The sequence below is a fragment of the Ambystoma mexicanum genome, chromosome 2q (genome assembly GCF_040938575.1).
Source record: "Ambystoma mexicanum isolate Mex_15411 chromosome 2q, UKY_AmexF1_1, whole genome shotgun sequence".
NCBI classification, from domain to species: Eukaryota; Metazoa; Chordata; class Amphibia; order Caudata; family Ambystomatidae; genus Ambystoma; species Ambystoma mexicanum.
The window spans coordinates 674,228,008-674,254,981 of NC_090924.1; the positions used below are offsets into that span (position 1 = coordinate 674,228,008).

At 51.3% G+C, this 26,974-nt stretch overlaps 1 protein-coding gene across 4 annotated transcripts in view; it reads right to left on the reverse strand.

Annotated features, from left to right (window-relative positions):
• USP7 (ubiquitin specific peptidase 7) overlaps nt 1-26,974 on the reverse strand; it is a 2,259,762-nt gene that overhangs the window by 593,019 nt on the left and 1,639,769 nt on the right. For all 4 annotated transcript variants that reach the window (XM_069647850.1, XM_069647849.1, XM_069647847.1 and 1 more), the window contains exon 21: nt 3,192-3,292. In XM_069647850.1, coding sequence (XP_069503951.1) covers nt 3,192-3,292 — 101 coding nt within the window. The remainder of the gene's footprint in view (nt 1-3,191; nt 3,293-26,974) is intronic.

Here is a 26,974-nt window from a genome sequence, read left to right on the forward strand (position 1 = left end):
GTGCAAGTGTATTTATTATTGTTTTCAGAGAGCCATGAGCTCTGACAGATTGAAGGGGACTGAATAGGAACCACATACCCCATTGATTCCCCCACCCCTCTCCCGCGCCTCTCTTGCAAAATTCAACGCTAAGGTCAGTAACAGGAACTTTTTATATCTCACTCAAAGCCACCCTTCTTTTAATCTTATCCCCTATCCCATTCACGTTCCAGGACATGCATTTCAGTAGCTTGCCCCATTCCCACCTACTTACATCCTTGGTCCCCCTCCAAACCCCCTGGAAGCCCCCTTGATCGGTTCTCCTCCCCATACCTTCGCCGAATTCTCTTACAATTATGCTGTTGTGATCCAGAATGCTCACCCGTGCCTTTGATTCCACCTTGCCGGATACCCCAACCCCTTTGCCCCCCCTGGACTTTCTATCCTAAGACGCATCTCCCCGCCCCTCTTCAAACCCTCTTTTTCATCTTACCACCTCCGTCAACCGGACGGTAAACTTCCAAAGAACACACCAAACCTCCTCCAAGAGACCCATGGACTCCCCTAGAGGGAAACATAGCCACAGTGCCTCTGTACCCTCCCTCCAAGCACCAAAAAGAGCATCCACTCATAAGCCACAGCCTCACCCCTGTATCCCCACAGCTAGTAGCGGGATTCCCTGACCCCTAAACTTGCCCTCCGTCACCCTCATTACCCCACTCTTGCTGGACATACTGCCCCCCCACAAGACCATTCATGTTTTAAAGGCCTCCCCTTCACTCCCTGTGCCGTGATCTATGGCCAGCAACCTGTGCATACTGGCCCCCCTCCAGCCCTCCACCGGAACACTCCGGTCCATCTTGCCAACCGCCTTGGGGCGCCCGTCACGCCTCCCTCAAGGACAGATTGCTGTCACAGTTCAGCACGACCATCCCTGAGGAACTCTGCCTTGTATCCGGACCCAAAGAGGGCTCCCCAATACCGACCCAGTCACACAGAGTGGCCGGCTCCCTCACTCCGGTCTGCCAGAGCCTTTCCTCGCCTCAAGCCAATCCAACACCTCCTCTGGCCTGGTGTAAAATAGCGTCTTGCCTTGGTCCAAAACTTTTAGTCTAGCAGGGTAGAACATCATGTATTTAAGCTGCATCTCCCACAGTCGCCTCTTGACTACCTCATAGGACCTCCGATGCCTCTGGACCGCCTGTGTAAAGTCCGGGAATAGAAAAATCCTGATTTCCCTGACCATGTATGAGGACCTCCTCCTCGCGTCCTGAAGTACCACGTCCCTGAAGTTGAAGAACCTGTCTATTCTCGCCATGAGAGGGGCTCCCACTGGGGAACGGGGTCTTCGGTCGGGGACCATGTGGGCATGCTCGGTGGAAAAACATTTGCATAGCCCTTTAACGGCCAATGTGTTTGTGATGTGCTTTTCCACAAAGAGCTTGGTGCATTGTCCTTCCCCTTCTGCCACACCAAAGATTTGTATGTTGCTATGCCTCGTTCGACCTTCCACGTCATTCACTCTGTCCTCAAGGGTCTTAGGAACTAACCCCAACCCTTTCCAGCACCGCCATTGTGTCCTCTTTTGACACCACTCTACTCCACCTCAGTGACTTTCGCTCACCTTTCGGCTGTTCGCCATCAACAGGGAGACCTGAACCCCCACCGATTGCACCTTGTTCTCCAGTGAGGGTCTCTGCTACCTTCTTACCTGCCCAGCTCCTGGGAATACCTCTGCTGCTTCTCCCTCTTCCACAAGGGATCCTGCAGGCTCCTTTTCTGCCCATACCACTTCACCAGATGGCATTCATTTGGGGGTGACCTTCCTCAGCTGTTCCGCAGTGATTCTGACCCTCCCCCTCCCAAGGCTCATACCGCAGAGGGGGCTTCACACTGCTTCTGCGCCTTTTACCAGGCTTCCCGACAAGCCCTCCACGCAGCGCAGGTATCCAGAGGGCTCGGCTCCCTTGACTTCACACAGCCAGCACCAAAAGCAACGCTCAACGTCTGCCCACTGTGACTCCCCAGAGGGAGGTGGGGCACCCGCTTAGCTGTGTGCAGCCTGGGAACCCCCTGCAAACCCAGCTGCGCACTTTCCTTAACGCCGACTAGGCATCCGTTGCCAGCCTTCTGTCAGAAGTTCAACTCCAGTAGCAGCTGGACTCCGCTTCTCCCACTCGCCCGCTTTCACAGGCTCGGCACCGCCAGTCACCAGCTGTCTCCGGCGGTCCCGCAGCCCACACGACAACCTCAGTCTCTGCCTTAGCAGGGGTTCCACACTTCACTGTACTCCTTCTCGGGATCCTCTTGTGTGCTCTGGGGATCTTGCAGGATAATGTTAACAGATACTGACCGGATTTAGGCTGGGGCTATGACAGAGCACGCACCTTTACATCTGTGCTGCTCGGCACCCGGCCACGCCTCAAATTCTTGTGCTTTTTAACATTGCACAGTGCAGTGGGGATACTTTTGTAATGGCAGTTAATGAAGTCTGCTGCAGTAATAGACTTTTTTGGGTTTGCTCCTGTGGTAAATCTGCATTTCGTTAAGAGTGGGCAAAAAACCACCAGCAGTGGTTCTATTTGATTTTAGTGGACTTTCAAAACAACATACCACCAAACTCTTAATGAGACCCTTAATGTTGGGAACTACCAACCCATTGCATTGAGAACTGCATCTGGAATAGGGTCTCCTTATTAGGGTGTAATGAAAAAACGAAGTCCAATATGTAGTCTAAATAAAAATACTATTTCTCCTTGTCAATCTCCTTCGCTGAGACAGATTACAAAGTTCTGTGTACAGTTTGTTCCCGATTACAAACATTACATACATATTCAACATATTAGTAGTAGGCAAAGACAACAAAGCGAATCAGAGCATGACCAGTGAGCTGCCCCGGATTTTTAAGAGCATAGTTTCCTACTTTTGAAGCATAGAGAGTATGCTTTCAAAGGGCAAAATAGAACACTTTAAGGAGAAAACACCAAATTCACCATAATTGAAGATAAAAGGACAGGATGAAATAGAAAGGCAGGGTGCAGTGCCCAGAATACGTGTTCTAGGCAGATCACTGATGTCCATACGCTTTATGTTAACAGGTCATATGTTTTTTAAATTTGCAAGCTTATGGTAACCTTAACAATTCAATAAATACTTAAATGCAACATTAGACTTGTACTGAAACCGAGCAAGCCATTTGTAAGTATACGCACTTCTGGAACACTATAATGTCACCATCCATGAGTTCATCAAGTGCTTTATCAAGAGACACATCGTAGTCTTGAATTCTTTCCGTTAAATTCGGTTTTACTTCCTGTAATAAATATAAAGTTTTTAGACAATGGATAGCAATGCAAAACAAAACCATTTCAAGTCATTCAGAAATAAAATGGAGCTAGCTTCTACTTGCATTTCTTTTACTATTTAAAATAGAGCACCAATCATTTCTGGTCTTCAAACTTGTAATAGTCCATTTTCATACTTTCATTTTCAATAGTAAACATTCATGATATTTAAATGGGTTCGTCAGGGTTGACCATTTCTCTACACTTCTGGAACACTCAACTTAATGCAATATTTCATCATAACAATTAAAATGGTTTAGTTAAAAGTGCAGTTGAGCAGCAGCAGTATCGGTTGTACAACGGAATAATTAAAGTTGCTCACTGTAGTGACCAGAGTACTCCTAGTCCTTTGTCCCCTTCTTCCATCCTTGTGGGCATCCTCCAACATGGGGACGGTATCGGAACTTTGGCAGCGAACATATGTGCTTCCTCTTTAAATTTAGCATAGCGCTTGGGGCGCAGGATGGCCACCCCCTCAAAAGCTCTAGGCCCCTTCCGCCGGCGCCTCACCTCAGTCCCCCTTTTTTAACACATCTGACGCTTTAACACTTGGCTATACGGAATACTTTAGCCCTTGGTAAGTGGGTGGGAAGTATGGAGGAAAGGAGACTAAGGACTACGAGTTCTCTAGTCACTACATTGAGTAACTATTACTCATTTGTCACACACTCCCCTTTCCTCCATCCTTGTGGGCGATTCCACCAAACAAGACCATAGGGTGGAGCTGACACAAACTGCTTCATATGAAAGGACCAAGCAAATAGGTACTTCAGAAATGCCTGACCGAACTCTGCATCTTGCCTGGTGTTGGTATACAGGGAATAGTGGTTACCGAACGTGGACGGTTTGGCCCAAGAAGCATGTCTCTGAAATGAAACAGCCATGGCCTTAGCATGACTGCATGGGCAGGAATCCCCTCAGGAACCCGTTTGTCCATGGCTGTATACGCCTTGGAAATGGCCTGGACAATACAACAGGCGAAAGAAGATTTGGAAGCCTGGGAACTGTGAGACATGCCCCCAAACACAATGAACAATGCCCCAGACCACCTGAAGGACTTTGTCCAAGAGAGGTAGAACTTGAGGACTCTTTTGAGGTCCAAGGAATGCAAAGCCATTTGGGCATCCGACTGCGGGATCGGGAAAAACACCAGCAGGCAGATCTCCCGATTCAAAAGGAATGGAGTGACTACCTTAATCAAAAAGTTAGGATGAGTGCGCAAGATGACCTTGTCATTATGAACTGTGGTGAAGGGCTTGCATGATGACAAAGCCTGCAGCTCGCTGACACTGCGTGCCGAAGTGAGCAACACCAACAATACTGTCTTCAGTGTCACCAGCCTGATGAACACCAACGCTTTCGGCTCAAAAGGCTTGCGGTGCAAGGCAGCAAGAACCGCAATAAGGTCCCAAACAGGAGGAAGAACCTGGACAACCCCTTAAGGTGGGGCTTAACCACCAGGTTGGTGTCTGAAAAATGTGCACTGGGGAATTCTTGTAGGTCAAAATGACCGCCAGATAGGTGCAGCAGGCGTCGACCCGAACGCAGGAACAAGCCAGATGTGCAGAAAAAGCCGGCATGTCGTCCAGGGTGCAGGTAAGGGGGTCTCTAGCTCCTTGTGTCAAGCCCAGTGGCAACATCCTGTCCACTTACTATTGCACTGAGCCCTCGTAGACTGGCTTCTGGCCTCCCGAATGATGTCAAAGTTGCCCTCAGGGAACTGAGCACAACAGTCTCAGCTGGTCAGGAACTAGGCCGATAGGGCCTGCCTGACCGGGGTCGGGGAGCTCCACTGCCCCGCCCTGCTGCGTCAGGAAGCCCCTGCTGGGAATCTGAAGATGGATCAGTACCTGGGAGCACAAGTGCAATAGATCTGTGAAACACACCCTTGACGGCCACTGCAGAGCAATCAGGATGAGGCTGCAGCCCACAGATGCCTGAAACTTGCAGAGGGTCTGCTGGAGCAATGGTGAAGGAAACCCATAGCACCTGCAGCCGTGCCAGCAGAGCTGGAAACCGTCCCCCCAGAGATCCCTGGCCCTGGCCTGCCCAGGACACAAACAGAGGGTACTTGGAATTCAGAGACGATGCAAATAAACCCAGATCCGGAAAACCCCATCTCTGGAACAGGGGCAACAAGGAGTTAGTGTAACTCTTAACCGTAGGTGTTGAACCTCAAGTGGCAGAGCTGGTCTGCTTCCGCATTGCTGCCCCCGGGAGATCCACTGAGGATATCCAAATTTCATCCTTAAGGGCCCATTCCCAGATTGCCACTGCCTCCTTGAACAGGAAAGGGGTTCGGGGGGCGGGGAGGAACAGGTGCTACCCTGCTTTTTCAGGTAAAACATTGTAGTGGAGTTGTGGGTTCTGATCAGAACCGCCGAGTACCTGATGAGGCAGAAACGTCTTGAGGGCCAAGTCCACCACCCTTAGTTCAAGCAGATTGATATGCAGGAGGGCTTCCACCCTGAACTAGGCGCCATGAATGGAGTAGGCTTGGAGAGTAGCCCTAAGCCCCAGCTCGAAAGCGAGGAAGTCCTCACCACCAGAGTGGGCTGCGGCTGGGTAAAGGGGACTCCCATTGCAGTCCATCAGCCACCAGCATAGATCCGGGAGGAGGAGAATTGGGATCCTGTACAACTGTGACACCATTTCCTGGTCCCAATTGGATGCCAGGTGGATCTGAAGGCACCAAATCTTGAGGCGGGCAAGCTGGGCCGTGAGCATGCAAGATGACATCAATCCCAGAAGGGGCTGCAATCACCATGTCGAGCTGGTTGAGTTAGCGATAAAGGGCCCTACTGCCTTGCAGAGGGAAAGGAGCCTCTCTGGCATGGGGAAGCAGCACTGCACAGCCGTGTCGCAGCGCACTCCACAGAACAGTAAATCCTGGGTGGGAGTCAGCTGCTACCTCTGCCGGTTGAGGGGAAAAGTCCAGCTGGTAAATAACATCCCCAAGCTGTTGGCAGGAGGGCACTGCTCCCTCGGGTGAGCTTGCCCTGACCAGTCAGTCGTCCAGATATGTGTATAAGTGACTGCCTGCCAGGCAAATGAGACCAAAAACAAAATTCATCAACTTCGTGAACACATGAGGAGCCGAATTGAGGCCGAAAGGCAGCACCCTGTACTGGAAGTAGTACGACAATCGTGAATCACAGAAATTTCCCATGGGGCTGGTAAAGGGGGACATGAAGGTATGCATCCTTGAGGTCTAGAGAACACATCCAGTCCCGTGCGCATAGCGACTCTCCTATGTGCGCTGGAGTTATCTTCAAGTGTTCGAGCGGTAAAGACAGGTAGAGAAATGACCAGTCCAGGACCACCCAAAGGCCAGCCTGGTTGTTCTTGGGTACCGCAAAAACACCCAATTAAAAGCCTGAGCCTCTGTCTGACTGAGGAACCAGCTCCACTGTTTGCATCTCTAGAAGAGATAGGCTCTCCCGTAAAAGTGCCAAGGACCCCATCAGAAGCAAAGGAGGAGAGGAGGGTAGAGGAAAACGAAGAGGAAGACTTAAGCCTGTGGACACTATAGAAAGTATCCAAGGACTCATGAAACAATGCTTCCCACACTCCTTAAAGAGAGCCAGACTGCCCCCTAGAGGTGAGCTGTGTTCCCCGACAGTTACATCACTGCTTTTTGGTGCTGAGGCACGAGCGGGGCAAAGTCATCTGCTGCTACCTCCTGTGGTCACTGGGCGACCTGTCAGGCCTCTGCACCAAGGTCTCGAAACCCCTTGCAGTGCTGGGTTTAAAGTCGGTCCTGCCCTGAGACTGAGGAAGGACCTCTAACCTGGTTTAGTCAGGATGACCAAGAACTTGGCTTTCTGTTCATAGGTTTCTGATTTGTCGACTTGTCATTGGTAGACTAAAGAAAAAAAAATCTGACCCCTCAAAGGAAGATCCAGGATTCTCTCTTGCACATCAGAGGAGATTTTAGTGGCGTGCGTTCATGCCTTCCTCATCTCGACCCCCAGGCACAGCCCCTTGCTGGCTCCATCAATGTGGGAGACTGTAAACTCCATGAGGTCCTGCGCAAATGCCCAGGCGCCCGCCAGGCTGGCCTTAAAGGTGGCTTGCCTCTCCAGAGGGAGGACAGGCAGGAAACTCCCCAAGCTCAAGCAACAGCTTCTGGTTCGCCACGGCTAGGAGGGTGTCGGCGTTGACCTTCTGCAAATGCAACCCAGAGTTGTGGTAGCAACGCTTGCCGAATGACAAGGCCTTTGTCCTCTTTGGACAGACAACTAACTGGAGGCAGACCCCACAGAGGACGACAAAGACAATGGTTTAGAATACAAGGAGGCTGCTGTTAGCAAAGATTTCCATTTATGTGTAATTTTCCTTCTAGTTGTGAACCACGCAACTTTTTGCTGTTGTCTGACAAGCCTAGCCTGACTTTTGCAAGTGTAGCACAGCATTCTGCTGCACTCCGCTGGGTTTTCACTCACTTTGTACTTTCCGCCATACTGCATGGGCTCCCTTCCTAGGGACGGGAGATGGAACCTTTTTCACCAGAAAAACCTTCACCTTTAAATTTAGAGGCATGTGGGTGTGTGGCCCTGGGAGCATGCGATACCCTGACTCCACCCACCGGCGGCACCACTCAGTCCCCATTTCCGCGTCAATGGGAACAGATCGATTTCACCAGCGCTTCTGGGTTTGGCCCGGCCATGTAATTCCACACGCTCTTCCATGGATTCTTCTTATAGCTTTTTGTCTTTATAGGTCATCCAGGTACTTGGTCCTCCGATGCCACACTCCTCCCCGGCACATGTCAACTTCAGCGGGCTTCTACAGGTGTCCAACCTGCGAAGGGCTCTTTCCTACGTCTGACCCCCACGCTCTTTGCCTCCGCTGCCTTGGCCCTGACCACGGCTGGGAAGGTTGTACAACTCTCAAACTCCACGTGCCCTGAAGAGGCTAGCAAGGTGGAGGGAGCCCATTGATGGGTTGCCTCTAGAGAACTTTAAGTTTGTCAAATAGAGATCCTGCCCCAGCCTCCGGTTCCATGGCGTAGCCCACTGCACCCAGCACCCCTCCACCTGCTCCAGACCAGTCTGACACTCTGGTGGACACAGACGAGGAGGAGGACCCTGATAAGCAGTCGTCTGCAAAGGCCTTCCACGACAGGTTTACAGGTTTGGGAGAATATATGGGCCTTACTCAACCACAGGTAGAGCAGTCCGAGGAGGGGATTTGGTAGAATTCCTCACCCAAAGACCCCCTTCCAAAGCGGGTATCCTGATGCAGAAGGACATTGTGGCACTGGCTAAGAAGGGGTGGCTCAAGCCACACTCAGCCTAACCTGTCAATCGGCTCCTCGATGCCAAGCATAGACAGATGGAGGGGATAAACTCTTGTTGTTGGCGCACCCGCAACCGCACTCAGAGATCGCTGCAGCGTCACTCTGAGCCCCAGTCGCATGCTGCCTCCTCGTCCTCAGCGCTGTTAGTCAAGGAGGAGATGATCTTGAAGGCGTATGGGAAGAAGCTGTACTCCAACACCTCCCTGCACCGGCGTCAATACAACGCGGATGCCATGCTAGCAGCCGCTAACCAGAGGCTTTGGCAGGAAATAGACTTCCTTCCAGAAATTCTAGTGCAGAGCCAGGCACACTTCAAAGCGGGTCTAGGAGAAGCCAGGTTGGTAGCGCAGGACACATGGAGTCCCCGTTGACCCACATCGATACCTCTGGCCGAGCCATCTGCATCGCCATGGACATGAGGACGGCCTAGCTTTGAGCTACTAAGTTTAACCCAGACGTCCAGTATCGCATATTAGACCTTCTGTTCGAGGGTAGTGACCTTTTTCACTCTACCACTAACTAGGAATTCGATAAAAAGAAGAACAGATTGCAAACTGAGAAATCTTTATTTATCCTGACGAAGGCCACGCCCAAGGCGTACAACCAGTCGCATCAATGCTCTGACAAGGGGCGGGCATTCTGCGTGTTCTGGGGATTCCAAGAATAGAGGTCTAGACAACCCGAACGCAAGCAACTAAAAGAGGGGTGTTAGGGGGGGGAAGAGCAAGGGCTTCTTCCAGTCCCCCTCCTCAGCTGCAGCTTCAGAAGGAAAAAAGGCATGGCACGTCCCTTAGGGTCCCACGTGTCTTCAGTGGGTGGCAGGATTTTCGCCATACAAAACAAGAACCAGGCTGGCCCGAGAGTTGTGTTGGACCTATCCACCCTCAACCTCTCCCTACCTCTTCAGAAATGCTAGATGGTTACGCCAGCGCTCATTGCAGACACACTAAACGGGAAGACTGGCTATGCACTCTGGATCTGAAGGATGCCTACTTAGATACCCCGATTTGGCAGCCACATCGCTCATTCCTAAGCTTCAGGATCATGGGCTGTCATTTCCAGTAGAAGGTGCTACCCTTTGGCCTCAACTCAAGTGTGTTGGCCCCAGAGGGTTCATCAAACTCATCAATGCAGTGGTAGTCCCCCTTAGGGCCCAGGGCCACCATGTCTCCCTGAACCTGGACGACTGGCTCGTCAGGGCGAGATCCCCGGAGGGATTTATCAGAACTTCCTCTGCGCTTATGAAAAACCTGGGGTTTAACATCAACTCAAGTAGTCTCAGTTGCAGCCGACGCAGAGCCTCCCCTTTCCTGGGCCTCATCTGGGACACGTGCTCCGAGAAGGTACTTCCCTCGGAGGACAAGATTACGGCCATCAAGTGGGCCCTGGCGCACATCCTTACCAGGGCAGTGACCCCGGCTTGGTGGTACCAACACTGACTGGGTATCATGGCAGCGGTCCTTCTGGCCATGCCCCACACACATACACAAGACTCAGAATGAAGAGATTACAGCTGCACTTCGCAGCATCATGTAATCGGGAGAATGGCCCCCAAGCGGAGCTGGTCAGCATACCACCTTTTCTCCACACGGACCTCACATGGTGGTCCAGGGACTGCAACCTGCGGATGGGCCATCCCTTCTGGCAGCTCCCCCACAGGTCACCATCACTACGGATTCCTCCCACGAGGGCTGGGGAGCCACAGCGTCCAGAGTCTGGACCAGGCAGGGGCAGGAGTCGCATATCAACTGGCTGGAGCTCAGGGCCATCTAGCCAACCCTCAGAGCTTTCCTTCCGCTCATTGGGGGCAAGACCGTCCTTATTCAGACCGACAACTCCACCAGCATGTACTATGTCAACAAGCAGGGGGGTACCAGGTCCCCTCCGCTGTGCAACCTAGCGGTCAGAATGTGGGAATGGGCAATGGAAAACAACATCTACCTCACGGCCGTCCACCTCCCGGGGGAGGCCAACTTGGAAGCGGACATATCCAGCAGACTGGGAGCGGACAATTCCGAGTGGCAATTGAACGACAAGGTGCTGCAAGTGGTCTTCAGCACATGGGCCATCCTCGGGTGTATCTATGTGCCTCCTGGAAGCACAGGAAGTGCATTGGATACGTGCGTTGGCAGGGACGGGGCCCAGTCTACCTGGGCAACGGTTTGCAGATTCAATGGGAAGGCATGACAATCTATGCCCCACCACCACCACCACCACCCCTGTGGACCACTGATCCCCCAGGGTTCTCCGCAAGATAAAGGAAGCTAGTCACCTCAGCATCATCCTGACGGCTCCTTGGTGGCCCGCGAGACCGTGGTTATCCGAGGGTGCTCAGCCTCTCGGACAGACCACCCATTCACCTGCTGCTGGGTTGTTAGGCAGAATACTGGGCAGTGCCCTTAGGGACCACTACACAAGATTAAGACTACAGGTGGTAGTACAATTTCACCTTTGGTACAAGCCTGTACTACACAGAGTGGTAGCAGTAGCGGAGCAGCCAGACTCATCTCAAGAGCAAATGAGCAGTAGTAGAGATTACAGAAAGGACTAAATTACTGTGACTCAAGCAAACACTGACTCAAGGTTTCTGGTTAAAAAGTAAAAGTACATTTATTTTTAGACCATCTGTTCACACAACACTTCACTTCTATTAAATTAAAACCACACTACACACAACCAATTCCCCTTGTGCAGAACAATTCAAGGTAATTACCTTTGGTTTTGACAGACCAGTGTTGTGAAACAAAGACGTTACCGGGGGTTATCACGTGATCACTTTTTGACAATAATGACAGTTCGGTCTTACGAAAGAGAAGCGTACAAGCAAACAGAAATGCTACCGTAGTCAAACACACTTAGCACATGAATTAACACAAGAGAGTTGGGGATAAAAATCATAGGCAATACTTTTGTCAAGGCAGATAGAATCAAGAGACACTTTCTAAAACGTAGATAAAAGTCAATAGGCCTGCGCCAGTGTCAATGGGGCAGGGGTCCTGTTGTCGAGGATCACAAGGTTATAACAGTTCACGATTTGAGATTGCCAGGAGTACTTAGATATTGTCAAAAGGGAAGCAAAAGTTAGAAGAGGGAAGAAGATAAGGACAAGCCTTTTGTGAGGGTAAAAGGGTTGACCCTAGTTCCGCAAAGTTGGACACAGTACCTTATTCGTATGAAGAAGAGCTGGTGCCACGGCAGTTCCTGGTAGTTCCTGCAGCCTCACGGTTCCTGAAGCTTCAGTCATGGGGACAAGGAGGACGTCTGGAGCGATCTGCACTACCCAGGGATGAAGCCAGCAACAGCAAAAGCAACGGTGAATAAAAGGTGCGCTCCTTTAAAAACAGGAGAGGCTCTCAGATGGCTATCCGGACCACTATAGCTGTGTGCAGCGATTTCGACCAAGAAGAGGATACTCTGCCTGTGGAAGGTGAGCTGGTTGATCCACCAGGCTCAAGGGAAGAAGACTCCTGACTGGATCTTCTCTTGTCGTTGAAGGGTAGATAGCTCAGGATTGCAGCAGGGCTTCACCGGGATGTCTTCTTCGCTTCTCTTCGGTTCTTTGCAGTTCCAGTGGCGACTGACTTCCAGCTCAAGAGTCCTGCCTTTTATGCCAAAATCCCCCATTCACACAGCCTGGCTGTCAATCACTCAGCAGGGGGGTTGTCCGGCCCGGACAACCACTTCAGCCAATCAAGACAAAGTGCGACTTCAGTCTCCAAGGGGACCCTGTGCAGGGTGTGACTAAACCCCTCCCTCACATTCTGCCCACCTAGACGCCAAAGGAGGACTTCTTCGCAGAAGCCCGCCAAACAAAGAAGGCAAACCTGGTTTGCCGCGGAAAATAAAACACAAGAAGGATGTTAACAAAAAGAAATGGCGACTAAACCCGACCGGAGACAAAATAAAATGTGTTGGGTCAAGCAGGTTTATGTTCGAGGCCAATACAATAGCCTAAAACAGTACGACGTTTATACTATAATCGTGGTAGAAAAGTTAGGGTAGACACCACTGCCACCATCCAAGTCTTAGTGTTAAGGGAGCAAAACAAGGCTCCAGGAGGTACAGACAAAAAGGGGTCAAAGTTACCCCTTTCCATTACTCCATGTAAGATGGGGTGTACTGGGTCTGTAGTTTAAGTGACTACTTAAAGTAAATGGCAACTTTACCTGTTTCTGGGGGACAGTAGTCAGCCCCAGAAAAATTGAGTCAGTGGGAAGAAATCCAGCAAAGCTGCTGAGGGACTCACAAGGTAAGGGAAATTAGCCATATATGAGAATTCTCCCCAACAGGACCAGACTCTGGATGCTGTGGTTGTCCAGTGTAGCTCCCCAGCCCTCCAGGGATGAATCCGTGGTGATGGTTACCTGCAGTGCTGGTCGTCGGAAAGGGCCTGCCCATCCTGTAAAATGCAATCCGTGCACCAAACTAGGTCCTTGTTGGGAGGAATTCTCTAAAAAGGCTAATTTCCCTTACCTATAGAGTCCCCCAGCAGCTTTGCTGGATTTGAAGGGTTTATTTCTTTCTCCTGCTAAGAGTGAGGTTCTTTTTCCCATTCTTAGACATATTGCTGCTGTGTGTTTTAGGCTATTTTTTGTGCTTATGGTCTATGGCGTTTCTCACCCTCATAGGTATCTTTTTACATGTGTGTTACACAGCACCCTCAGTGCAGTAACACAAGGGTGTCATAGTGACCCCTAAACATAGACTCCATACCCTGGGATGGACTACTGTCCCCCAGGGCATGTAAAGTTACCATTGACTTTACTAGTCAATAGTTCTGAACAAAACCAGAACAAACCATCTTACTATGGAGGTACTGAAAAGGGTTAATAGTTTTTCCTTGGTGTTCATTTTCGAGAGGGTACTGTCTAGTCCCTCTCTCCAAAGTTTCTGGCTGGTGGAAGTGGTTACTATCATTAATAGTCGATGGCAAATATTTTCCTATGGGATTTTCCCATTGTTCGAAGCTACCACTTTTACTGACAGCCTCTAACATAACGCTGGTTTATTTTAATATTAACTGTGTTTTTTTTGTGCCAGATCTGTTTTAATATTCCTTTTTCGGGTCTCGCTCAGTAATCCAAGCCCAGGTCGGGGATCCTTTGTTTGTTCTTTTGGCGGGCTTCTGCACAGAAGCCCTCCTTTTGACGCAACTGAGTCTGGGGTAGACAGGATGTGTGGGAGGGGGAGTAGGCACCCTGGACAGGGTTACCTAGGCAACCCAATTCGCTCTCTGCCATGATAGGCTGGGGGGTTATCCCGCCAGGATAGCCACCCCACTGCCTGAGTGACAGCTAGGCTGTATGAATGGGTTTTTTTCTGCATAAAAGCAGGGATCTGAGGACTGGAGGACAAGACGTCGCCACTGGACCTAAGAAACCCGAAGAGGAGAGAAGCCGAAGACATCTGCAATGACTGAATCACTGGGGAAGCCCTGCTGCAGATCCTCACCACTTATCACCAACGACAAGAGAAGATCTTCGCCTGCAAGAGCCTTCTTCACTTGAGCTGGTGGGGCCAACCAGTTTGCCAATCGCCTTCCAGGACCTGCCTTGGTAGAATCGCCAGTGCCAAGCACTAGGAGACCGAATTGCCAGGCACCCGTCCACTACGACCGCGATTTAAAGGAGCGTACCTTTTATTCCGTTTTGGCATAACCGCGGCTGGTTTCATCCCTGGGCAGTGCAGTGACTCGAACCTTCCTCCAAAAAGAGAGCCTCTCTTCCTCTGCTGGATCTCCCGAACTGCAGAACTGCCAGGAACTACCACCACCGCAGGAGCCTCATCCACTTTTAAGGTACATTGTTCCGCCAGGCCTCCTGTTTCGTTGGGTACTGTAAAAAGGTGTTTTAAATCCTTTACTTAAGTTCTGGTCTAACATTGTCTTTTGACTTTCTGCACCCTCCTTCTTGAACCGTTAAACAAAGAATTGACTGCAGCTACTAGAACCGTTTGATTCCAGGGTACTTTGCCTTGTACTACTGACTCTGGCACAGGCCTATTGACTCTGGCTAAATCTGTTACAACTGCCTTCTCTAGATTGCTTTTCATCAAGAAATGTGATGGTTCACCTAAACTCTTATAACCACCTTTTCCTTCCCCTTTATACATTGTTGAAGTGCCATTTTTTCACCTAAGTATTGCTTATGCTAAAGTACTACCTTGCCTAACCTGTTCACAATCCAATTAGGAAGTATTGCTGTTGTGTTTAGAAGTCTAACCCTGTATAACTTAACCTTTCCCTCCCTCTGAAGAAATTGTCATAGTGCCATTTCTGCTTGGTTTACACTGCATTTCACTCTTGCTCAAACTTGCCTACAATTTAATTAGGGAGTTGTATATACTTTTGACTGTTTTAACTTGCTTTAATGATAGTGATTTGTTTGTGGAGTTAAAAGTGTGTAAAATAAATATATATTATTTTTGATACAACACTTTGGTCAGTGTTTCCTTGTTCCATAGTATTGTAGTCCTATTGTGTAAACCCTGAACACTGCTCATCTCCCTCTTGAGATAAGTCTGGCTGCTCAGCCACAGCTACCAACTAAATCTGTGTGGTACAGACTGATACCAAAGGGGATTTATTGCATATACCTGTAGTCCTAATCTTCCGTAGTGCTCCCTAAGGGAACTGCATAGGATTCTGCATAACAGTCCTGGTGTAGGAGGGGAGGAATGAGGACGTGATCTGCCTGAGAACCCAGGTTCCTGATTCCATGAGGCTGCGAACTGTAGCTGTAATCTCATCTTGAATCTTGTGTCTGGCACCGCCGGAAGACATGCCGCCATGATACGCAGGAGGTGCTGGTACCATCATGCTGCGGTGACGTCTCTGCTGAGAAAAATACTTGGGGCCCTTTTGATGGCCGTGATCTTATCCTCCGAGGGAAAAAAAAAACTCTTGTATCCCACATAAGGCCCAGGAACGTTAGACATTGCGTCGGCTCCAGAGGAGATTTCTTGAGATGGATGGAGAATCCCAAGTCGTGTAGCATGTTCATGAAGGCGGAGGAGGTATTCTGGACCGCCTCCGGGGATCTCACCCTGACGAGCCAGTCGTCTACGTATGGGTAGACATGGTGACCCTGGGCCCTGAGAAGGACTGCCACTGCATTCATAAGCCTGGTAAAGACCCTCAGGGCTGAAATGAGGCCAAAGGATAGAATCTTGTATTGGAAACGGAAGCCCATGATCCTGAAAAGCAGGAAGGACTGATGGGGCTGCCAAACCGGGACGTGTAAGGGAGCGTCCTTCAGATCCAGGGAGCACATCTGGTCTCTCTTGCACAGTGTCTCTGCAATAAGCACTGGGGTAACCATCTTACTCGTACGTCCCGTCCCCTTTCCTCTATACTGCATGAGCGTCCCTCGCGAGGGACTGGAGACGGAACCTTTTTCACCAGAAAAATCTTCTTCCCCTTCAAATCTAGGTGGGCGGAGACGCAGCCCTGGGATCATGCGCTGCCCTGACTCTGCTCTCTGGCGCCACCCCTCAGTCCCCTTTTCCGCGTCAACAGGAACGGGCCGAATTCACCAGCGCTCCTGGTTTTGGCTTCCGCCATGTAATTCCACACGCAGATTCTTCCACTATTTCTTCTTTTGCCTTTTTCTTTCAATAGGTAGTGGGTCCTCAGATGCCACAGCTCCTCCCTGGCTCATGTCGACTTCGACAGGGTTCAGCAGGTGCCCATCCTGTAACGGGCTCTTCCCAACTTCAGACCCCCATCCCCTCTGCCTAGGTTGCCTTTGCCCAGCTGTTAGGCAGAAACCTGTGCAGTTCCCTTAGGGACCACTGCAAGAGATTTAAGACTACAGGTGTTTGGCAGTAAACCCACTTGGTAGCAGTCTGTACCACACAGATTCACTTGGTAGCTGTGGCTGAGCAGTCAGACTTCCCTCAAGAAGAGTTAGGCAGTAGGCAGAGTATACACAATAGGTACAGAGACACAGTAGCACAAACACTGACCAGAGCTTTGGTGTAAAAGTATATCATTATTTATGTAAAAACACTTGTGATTTACACTAGCAAAAACGAGGTAAGTAAATTCAACACACAGTCACTATTATATATATATATATACACAACCCTATTCACTTATTATACAAGACTTAGTGAGAAACACCACTTATTTTCAGACAGAGGTGAGCGCTTAACATAAGATGGCACTCTAATAAGTTGTAAAGAAAGGGAGGGGAAAAAGTCAGAGTTAAAGAAGCCTACAAGTCGATACTTTTTCAAAGAACCACAGTAAGGCAGGATAGGCAGAGTTCTACTGGAGAGCAAGGAAGTCAGTTGCAAGGCCCACTCTTGGAGAGAGCAAGCAGAAGGGGTCCAGGTTCACCAGGGGATTATGCCCAAAGAGTCTTTGTAGATAGTTCGCACAAAAAGGATGAAATTAAAGTCAGGAAACGTTAGCTAGGTTGCCCCAGGCCAGCCCAGGTTAGAAAGTCGAGGCTTTACTGTCACCCCGAACGATCTGTCGCAAGGGAAGCCAGGCGGGACACAGTACCTTAAGTGTGAAGGAAGCTCCAGCGGGGGCAGTTGTTCCTGGCAGCAGGTGCAGGTCGGTGTTTCGTCCAGAGGAAGAAGAGGTCTTGCCGTGGAGGAAAGATGAAGGTCGGTGCACTGCCAGGGAAGAAACCAGCCGCAGAGTTCTCCGGTTAAAAAGGCACTACCCCTTCTCTTCGTGGGAATGGTAAACCGCGGTATTCTGGTTGCCGGGTTGCTTGGCACAGGCAAGGCGGCCACAAGATGCTCCAGGAAGGTGAAAAGAAGGCAAAACTGGTTAGCCCCACCAGTCAAAGGAAGAAGACTCTCCAGACTGGAGATCTCCTCTGTCGTCGGGAAAAGTGGTGAGACTGTTCAGCAGGGCTCCACCGGTGGTATCGTCGTTGCAGGTCGGCTCAGCTTCTCCCTCCTCAGATTCTTAGGTCCTGTGGCGACTTCTGAAGTTCAAGTCCCCAAAGCCCTGCTTTTATGCAGCACACCCCCATTCACTCAGCCTAGCTGTCAATCCAACATGCTAAGTGGTGAGCCGGCCGGCTCACCACTTCGGCCAATCACACAAGAGTGTGACTTGAGTTACCAAGGTAACTCAGTCCAGGGTGCCTAAAACCCCCTCCCATACCCGCTGTGGTAGCCAGACAGAGTGGCACCACTTTTGGAGGCTTCTGTGGAGAAGCCCGCCAAAAAGTGGAACAAAGGGCTCGACTTGGGTTGGAGTCACAGAAGAGAACACAAACGCCATTTTAGAATCGAGTTCTGGCAAAAAACACCAACCGGTGAATTAATATTAAATAAATAAACCGGCGGTATGATCGAGGCTATAAGAATTAAATAATTAAAGTTGGTAGCCTCAAACAATGGGACAATCCCATAGAGATATATTCGCGGTCGGATATAAAAAGTAGTATCCACTGCCACCAGCCAAAACTCAATCAGAGGGGACGGAGACGTGCCCCTTCGAACAACAGACCCCGGGGCAATCGAATTGCCCCGACCAGTACGTCCACAATATGATGGTTTGTACTGGTTTCTGTTCATAATTTGGGACTAGTAATGCCAATGGTGACTTTACATGCCCTGGGAGACAGTAGTCAGTCCCAGGGTATGGAGTCTATGTTGGGGGGTCACTACGACACCCCTGGGTTACGGCACGGAGGGTGCTGTGTAACCCACATCAAAAAAACACATGAGACCCTATGGAGTAAAAGACCCCATAGCCCATAAAACACATGGAAAGTTAAAGGAACACCTCAAATCATGCCTAAGCGTGGGAGCAAAAGAATCTCACTCTTAGCAGGAGAGAAAAAAATAAACCCCAAAAATCCAGCAAAGCTGCTGGGGGACTCACTAGGTTTGGGAAATTAGCCTTACAGAGAATTCTCCCCAACGCCAGCCACGGCTGGCAACGCTGTTCGGTGTGCAGCTCACTGTCCTCGAAAGCACAGAAGAACAGACTAGCCAGGTGGAGGGAGCTCTTCCAGTCTCCTGAGGATCTCAAGAACTTCGTGAAACATTGATCCAGGCCTGAGACAGGGCCTATATTTTCATTTGCACCCCTCAAGGGAGACTCCTTCCCCAGGGACTCTCCTGCGCGGGAGGGACCGATCAAGTCCTTACACAACACACGCAAAGAGGCTGCCACAGCTACCGGCCTTCGGGCTGAGGGGTCTGTGGATCTTCCTGGTACCACGATCGAGGGGCCGCTAGGTTCTGCTACCGGGCTCACGCCAAGGGGCTAAGTCCTTATACCAGCAGTACATCCGAGGGGGCGCCTGAACAGAGCTCTAACGACCCCCGGGTCGAGGTTGGTAAACCTACCGGGCACGTTGACCGAGGCGGGGGGCAAGTTGCGCGCCTCACACATAAGAGACTTGGCAGAGGCCGGCCCCAGTGAGCCAAGCAACACGTCGCAGCCACGTGGTAGGCAGCTCAACAAAATGGCCGACGTGCCGGATAAGGACACCCATTCTACGCCTATGCAGGACTTCGGCAAAGAACGAGTATCGAGGTGGGACTGGCATCAACCAGGTACATGGCCTACGGCCTACCCTTCTTATGCGCAAGGCTGTTTTCCCTTGCGTCCGTATGTACAGGATCGGCAGCAGCCTCAGTTGCCTCTAGTAACCCTTTCAGTGCCCTCCCCCTCCTCCTCCTCCTCCTCTTTGGCCAGCAAGGACTGGATCTTTGAGAGGTTCCTCGGCCTCATGAAGTCTCCAGATATGGGGGCCATCATCAAGGACGCAGTCAGGGAAATCCTTCATGCTATGCTAGCTGCAGCACAGATGCCTCCGCCGACACCTCTGGCCCCGGTGCAGCCACCTCCTCCAGCTCCTCAACCTACTCTGCAGGCGGTTCCATACCAGCCTCCTCCTCAGCATCCGGCGGTGCTCCCTGTGCCCCAGCCTTCGGATACACCTCCTCCCCTGATCCCACGGATACTGATGAGGAGGATGATGATCCTGACACACCATCAGCCAGGGCCTTACACGAATGTCTAGCGGGCCTGGTGGAATACCTGGGCCTCCCCCGTCCCCAGGTTGAACAAACGGCAGAGGGCGTCCTCGCTGAAGTCCCCACAAGGCACCCTTCTGCCAGAACAGGGATTCTACTGCAGACCGACGTGGTATCCCTCGCCAAAAAGGGGTGGCTCAAACCCAATTCTGTCCAGCCAGTCAACCACCGCCTAGACGCCAAGTACAGGCAGATGGAGGGGGATACACAGTTGCTCTCCTCCCACCCTCTGCCACACTCTTCGTGATCGCTGCAGCATCACTGTACTCCAAGCCTCAGTCGTCCTCGTCATCTACGGTCCTGTAAGGCAAGGAGGAGAAAACCTTGGAGGCATACGGTAAGAAGCTGTACTCCAATGCTTCCTTGCACCTGCGACAGGCCAACCCAGACGCCATGCTGGCAGTCGCTAACCAGAGGTTATGGCGGGAAATTGCCGACTTCCTCCCGGAAGTTCCCGCCCACAGCCAATCACGTTTTAAGGCAGGCTAGCCGAAGCCAAGCTTGTGGCACAGGATATCATGGAGTCCACTCTAGCACACATTGATACCTCTGGATGTGCCATCTGTATTGCAACGGACATGAGAAGCATGGCCTGGCTGCGGGCAACCAAGTTCAACCCGGATGTCCAGGAACTTATTTTAGACCTACCCTTCGAGGGCAGTGACCTCTTTCACTCCAGCACAGACTAGGAGCTGGACAAGAAGAAGAATAGCTTTCAGACAGCCAAGTCTTTATCCATTCTGACAAAGACCAAGCCCAAAGCGTACTCCCAGTCTCAGCAACGCTCGGATAAGGTTTGCTCATCTGGAGGCTTCCGCGGCTTCCAGGAACGGAGGTCTAGGCAGCCAGAACGCTCGCCAATCCCTAGTCAGCACAAGCATCAAAAAGGGGGGGCAAGGGATTTTTCCAGTCTTCGTCCTCCGCCTCAGAGGGTAAAAAGTCTTGACAGACCCCTACGGGTCCACGAGTCGCCAGTGGGGGGCAGTGTTGGGGAGAATTCTCCTTCTAGGGCTAACTTCCCCCACCTAGTGAATCCCCCAGCAGCTTTGCTGGATTTCTGGAGTTTATTTTGTCCACCAGGTAAGAGTACATCCTTTTTCCACTCTTACATGTGTTTTGGCCTATGTGTTTTTACTCATTGTGTGATCTTGGGCACTGGAGCACACCAATCCAGGTGCCCCTGTTCTTGTATGGGTTACACCGTACCCTCAGTGTAGTAACCCAGGGTTGTCTTTAAGACTTCCCTCCGACTCCATTTCGCTCATTTTTACCACAGACCCAGTACACCCCATCTTACACGGAGTACTTGAAAGGGCTAATCTGTACCCCTTTTCTGTCTGTACCTCCCTGAGCATTGTTTCGCTCTTAACATTTAGACTTGGCTGGTGGCAGTGGTATCTACCCTAACTTTTCTACCGCAATTATATTAGATAAACGTGGTACTGTTCCTGGCTATTATATTAGCCTCGAACATAAACCCGCTTGCCCAAATCGTCTTTATTTTGGCTCCGGTTGGGTTTATTCGCCATTTCTTTTTGTTAAAGTCCTTCTTGTGTTTTACTTTGCGCGGCAAACTAGGTTTGCCGTCTTTGTTCACCCTCTTTTGGCGGGCTTCTGCAGAGAAGCCCTCCCCAAAGCGCCTGGGTGTCTAGGTGGGCTGAATGTGAGGGAGGGGTGTAGTCACCCCCTGCACAGGGTATCCTAGGAAACCCAAGTCGCACTTTGCCAAGATTGGCTGAGGTGGTTGTCCCGGCTGGACAACCCCCCTGCTGCGTGATTGACAGCCAGGCTGTATGAATGGGGGTTTTGCGCATAAAAGGCAGGTCTCTTGGGATAGAAGTCAGAGTCGCCTCTGGAACTACAAGGAACCGAAGAGAAGCGGAGGACGACGGCTGCTGCAACTACCCCGTCCCAGTGAAGCCCTGAGCGATCTACCCTTCGACGACTAAGAGATCATCCAGTCCGGAGTCTTGTTCCCTTGAGCCTGGTGGGGATAACCAGCTCATCTTCAGCCAGAGATCTCCGCCGTGGTCGAAATCGCTGCACACTGCTGTAGTGGTCCGGATAGCCACCTGCTGAGTCTCTCCTGTTTTTAAGGAGCGCACCTTTTATTCTTATCGCTGCTGCCGGGTTCTTCCCTGTGTGGTGCAGACCCCCTTCAGACGTCCTCCTTCCCAACAAAGCTCCAGGATTCGTGGGTCTGCGGGAAACCAACAGGAACAACTGCCAGGACACTAGCTGCCTCGTTGAAATAAGGTACTGTGCTCTACTAGAGGAAATTGGGTGAATCCCTTTTCTTCATCCTCAAGGCTCCTCCTCGTCTTCCCTCCTTATAACTTTTGCTTCCGAACATTGACAATATCAAAGTACTTCTTGGGCTGCGTTGAATCGTGAACTGTCTAACGGTGTAATCTTCAGCAACAGGTCTCCGGTATCACTTAACCCTGGCTCCGACCCTTTGACTTTTGAACTCCTGGTTCCGAGTGTTTCTCGATACTGTCTGCCTAACCTAAATATTGCCTGTGGTTTTTGCCTCCAACTCCCTCTGGGTATCTCAAGTGCTAAGTGTGTTTTTTGCCCCGGTAGCATTTCATGTCACGGATACGCGTTTATTGAGTCGACCGAACTGTCAAAAAGTGATCGCAACCGTATCCGCAGTATCGTGTTTTGTCCATAACACCGGTTCATTCCAACACAGGGTACTTAACTCGAGACATACTGTACAAAGTTAATTGGTTGGTTGTAGGATATTTAACGTGTGGTTTTGTTTAAAGTTTAATAGAGGTGTTGTGTTTATAACTGATGGTTTAAAAATAAATGCACTTATATTTTTTACCTGAAACCTTGAGTCAGTGTTTGCTTGAGTCACAGTAGATGTTGTCCCTTTGTGTAATCTCTGCTACTGCTCATATACTCTTGAGATACGCCTGGCTGCTCTGCTACTGCTACCACTACAACTTAGTACAGGCTTGTACCAAAGGTAAACTTGTATTGCCACCTGTAGTCTTAATTGTGTGTAGTGGTCCCTAAGGGCACTGCACAGGATTCTGCTTAACAGGCAGGCTTGCTCTTCACGCACACTTCTGGTGACAACACTTTGCGGACACCTGGATCCTGTCAGTAGTCTCCTCTGGGTACAGTTTAACTATCCCTGCCTCTCCTCCACTCCCGCAAGTTGGTACAGCAACTCTTTTGGCAGAGATTTGGTCACTAGTCCTGAGCCAGGCCGCGGAGGATGTCCCAGCATCTCATTGAGGATTGGGCTTTTACTCCAGGATCTTTGCCATTTAGAAAAAGAACCAGGCTGGCCTGAGAGTTTTACTGGACCTTTCCACCCTCAACCTCTCCAGAGATTTAAGATGGTGATGCCAGCCTTCATTGCGGCGACATTAGGCAGGGGAGACTGGATGTGCTCCCTGGACCTGAAGGACGCCCATCTGCAAGTCCCGATTTGGCAACCGCATCGTTCTTTCCTCCGGTTCAGGATCATGGGCTGCCATTTTCAGTACAAGGTCCTCCCTTTTGGCCTCAACTCGGCTCCCAGGGTCTTTACCAGACTCAAATGCAGTGGCAACCCTCCTCCGGGCTCAGGGCCTCCATATATACCCCTACCTAGACGATATGGCTCGTTGGGTCTACATCTCAAGAAGCGGTTCACCACTTCTCCCATGCAATGATGAACACGCTACACGACCTGGGCTTTTCGCTCAACATCAAGAAATCACAGCTGGAGCCCACGCAGTCTTTGACCGTCCTGGGCCTAATCTGGGACACAAGCTCCGAGAGGGTCTTTCCCTCGGGGGTTCTGTTGGCCGTCCCCCACACAAGACCCATGAGGACGACGACTCTACTCCACTTTGCAGCATCATGGAACCAGGAGACGGGCTCTCAGGCCATAATTATCAAGATCCCAATCGCTCTCCACTCCGACCTCGCATGGTGGCCCAAGGACTGCAACCTGAGAACGGGCAAGCCCTTCTGGACCCCCCGTCGCACAGGTGTCTATCACCACTGACTCCTCCCTAGAGGGACACCCTGGAGGACCTCTCGGTCCACGGCACGTGGCCCATAGAGAAAAAAAATTACCCCATGAATTGGCTGGAACTGAATGCCATCTGGTTAGCGCTCAGCCTTCCTCCTACGTCTCAAGGGAACGGTTCTGCTCATCCAGACGGACAACTTGACCAGTATGTACTACATCAACAAGCAAGGGGGTACCAGGTCCCCTTCCCTGTGCAGACTGGCGATCAACATGTGGGAGAATGGGCCTTGGAGAACGACATCTACCTCACGGCAGTGCACCTTCTGGGGGAATCCAGCCTGGAAGCGGACAGGCTCAGCAGGTTGGGAGAGGACAACGACCAGTGGCAGCTGAACAATCTCGTTGCAGAGGAGATCTTCCACTGTTGGGGCCCCCCACAGGTGGATCTCTTTGCCACCAAGCACAAGAAGTGCTCCCAGTTCGCCTCTTGGTAGGGGCAGGGCCTAGGCTCCCTGGGCAATGCCTTGTGGATCCAGTGGAACAGCATGTCAGCATACGCCTTCCCGCCCACTCCACTGATTCACAGAGTACTTTTAAAGTTCAAGGAGTCTCACCAACTCAACCTCATTTTGATAGCTCTGTGGTGGCCAGCCAGCCTGTGGTTCTCGGAGCTGCTCAGCCTCTCAGCGGTCCCTCCAATCCACCTCCGGACGGGCCCAACACATCTTCTGACACAGCCAGGGAGCAAGGTCGTCAACCCCGCCCCCCCAAAGCGTGGTTCCTGAGCAGGTGACGCTCAGCCACCTCAACCTATCTGAAGTCAACCTGGAAATCATACAAGTGGCTAGAAGCAAGGCTACCAGAGCCCAGTATAAGAGTAAATGGACCAGGATCTGCCACTGGGCGCACTCCAAGGATATTGACTGGCTTGTTCACTGGACGACATGCTGTCATTCTCAGCGCACCTCGCCAACACTGGAGTGCAGGTGGACACCTGCCGCACATATCTCAGCCATGGGGCATACAGGAATTTGGAGGAAGGGATCTTCTCCGCCTCCTCCAACCCGATAGTCCAGAGACATTTGGCTGGGCTTGCTAGACTCTACCCGCCCATCAGGAAGCCACACCCTGTGTGGGATTTAAACATAGTCTTGGGCGCTCTCAAGCACAAGCCATTTGAGCCTATGGCATCGGCGGACAGGCTGGTCACCATCAAGACGGCCCTGCTAGTCAGCCTCACATCGGAATGCAGGGTCAGCGAGATACAGGCCCAAGTCGCCTCAGAGCCGTACACCACCTTTTACAAGGATAAGATGGTCCTGCGGACCCATCTGGCATTTCTACTTAAAGTGCCATCAGCCTTTCACTTAAATGAGGAGATTGGGTCCTCAAAGAATGGAGGAAGGACAAAGGACGAGCCTCAGAGTTCCGTACTGCCTGGATGTCAGGCGTGCCCTGAAATTCTACCTGGACAGGACCAAGGGCTTCCGCAAGTCAGGTGCCCTATTCACCTTTGGAGGCGCCAGGCCGGGCTATCATGCCTCCAAATCCTCCATCTCCCGCTGGATGGTCTCGGCCATCAAGGAAGCGTACGAGGGCCAGCATAGACCCCTTCCGGCGAACATGCATGCCCACGCAGTCGGGGCCAAGGCAACGGCCATTGCCTTTCAGAGCCATGTCCCCTGGCATGTCATAAGCAGGGCGGCCACACGGGCCACTCCCTAAGGTTTCTGCAAGCATTACTGTGGATGCCAGCTCCAGATCAGATGCTGCTTTTGGAAAGGCGGTTCTCCGGAACCTGTTCGCTTAAGGAGGGCCTCCTCTCCACCCTGGGGCTACATTCAGTTGTAATCGCCCATGCAGTATGGAGGAAAGCGGACGGGACGTAAGAGTAATTATAAGTTTCTCACCTTAGTGACCAACGCACTCCATAGTACCCTCTCCTCCATACGTCCCACCATCCTCCGCCTAATAATCTGGTGTCATTAGGCAATGGCAAACCTGTTGTCGACGCATCTCTGGGGACTGAGGTGTGGCAACGGAGTCAGGGCAGCGCATGCTCCCAGGGCTGCGCCTTCGCGCAACTCTAGATTTAGAGGGGAAGAAGATTTTTCTGGTGAAAGTTTGTCTCTCGTCCCCTCGCAAGGGACGCTCATGCAGTATGGAGGCAAGGGTACTAAGAGTACGTTAGTCACTACGGTGAGTAACTTATAATTGAACTTTTGAAGTGGAAGGGCAAGGTTCAGGGTGGAAAGGTCCAACACAACTCTCAGGCCAGCCTCGTTCTTATTGTGTATGGTGAAAATCCTGGAGTAGAAGCTCATACCCCGCTGGGAGGCTGGGCCTTCTTCCACTGCCTGGCTCTCTACGAGCGATCAAATTTCCGCCAACAGAGTTGCTGTCCCAATCTGTGGGAGAGGGAGGGACAGGTAGGTGGTAGCCTGTGGACACTACTAAGAGGTTCCAGAGGACCGCGCGCCAATTGTGTGCATGGAAGGCAAGCCTGCCCCCGCCCCCTTTCCCCTACTGGAGGCACGTGGACCCAGAGGGGAGTGCCATGCCTTTTTTCCCTACGAGGCTGAGGAAAGAGACCGAAAGAATACCTTATTCCCTGCTGTGTGCAGTTTGCGACGGTGTTGGCTCAGAGATTGGTCAGTCTGTCTGGACCGTCATTCTTGGAAGCCCTGTAACCCGCCGCAAGGCCCGACCCTTGTCCGAAAGCTGGTGCGTTTGACTGTAGGTCTTGGGAGCGGACTTTGAGGATGAATAAGGATTTCGCAGTTTGGGAACTGTTCTTATCAAGTTCCTCAATGGTGGTGGAATGAAAGCGGTCGCTACCCTCGAATGGAAGGTCCAACATGCGTTCCTGGACATCCAGGTTGAACTTGGTAGCCTGGAGCCAAGCAGTCCTCATGTCTGTGGCGATGAAGATGGCCCAGCCTGAGGTGTCAATATACGCCACTGTTGACTACATGATGTCTTGAGCCAGCATCTTCACTTCTGGCAGCCCCGCCTTGAAACGTGCTCGACTGTGCACTGGAAGTTCCGGAAGGTAGTTGGCTATTTACCACCATAGCCTCTGGTTAACGGCTGCAAGCATGGCATCTGCATTAGACTGACAAAGGTGCAGCAAGGCGCTGGAGTAGACCACCTTTCCATACACCTCCAAGATCTTCTCCTTGCCTAGCAGAGCTGAGGTGGCCGATGAAGACTGAGGCTTTGAGTATGTGGCAGCCACGGCAATCACTGAGGAGTGTGGTAGAGGGTGTGCTGACAAGAGTATCCCCAGCCAACTGCCTGTATTTGGCATTAAGGCACCTGTTGGTGGGCTGCGCTGAGTGGGGTTTCAGC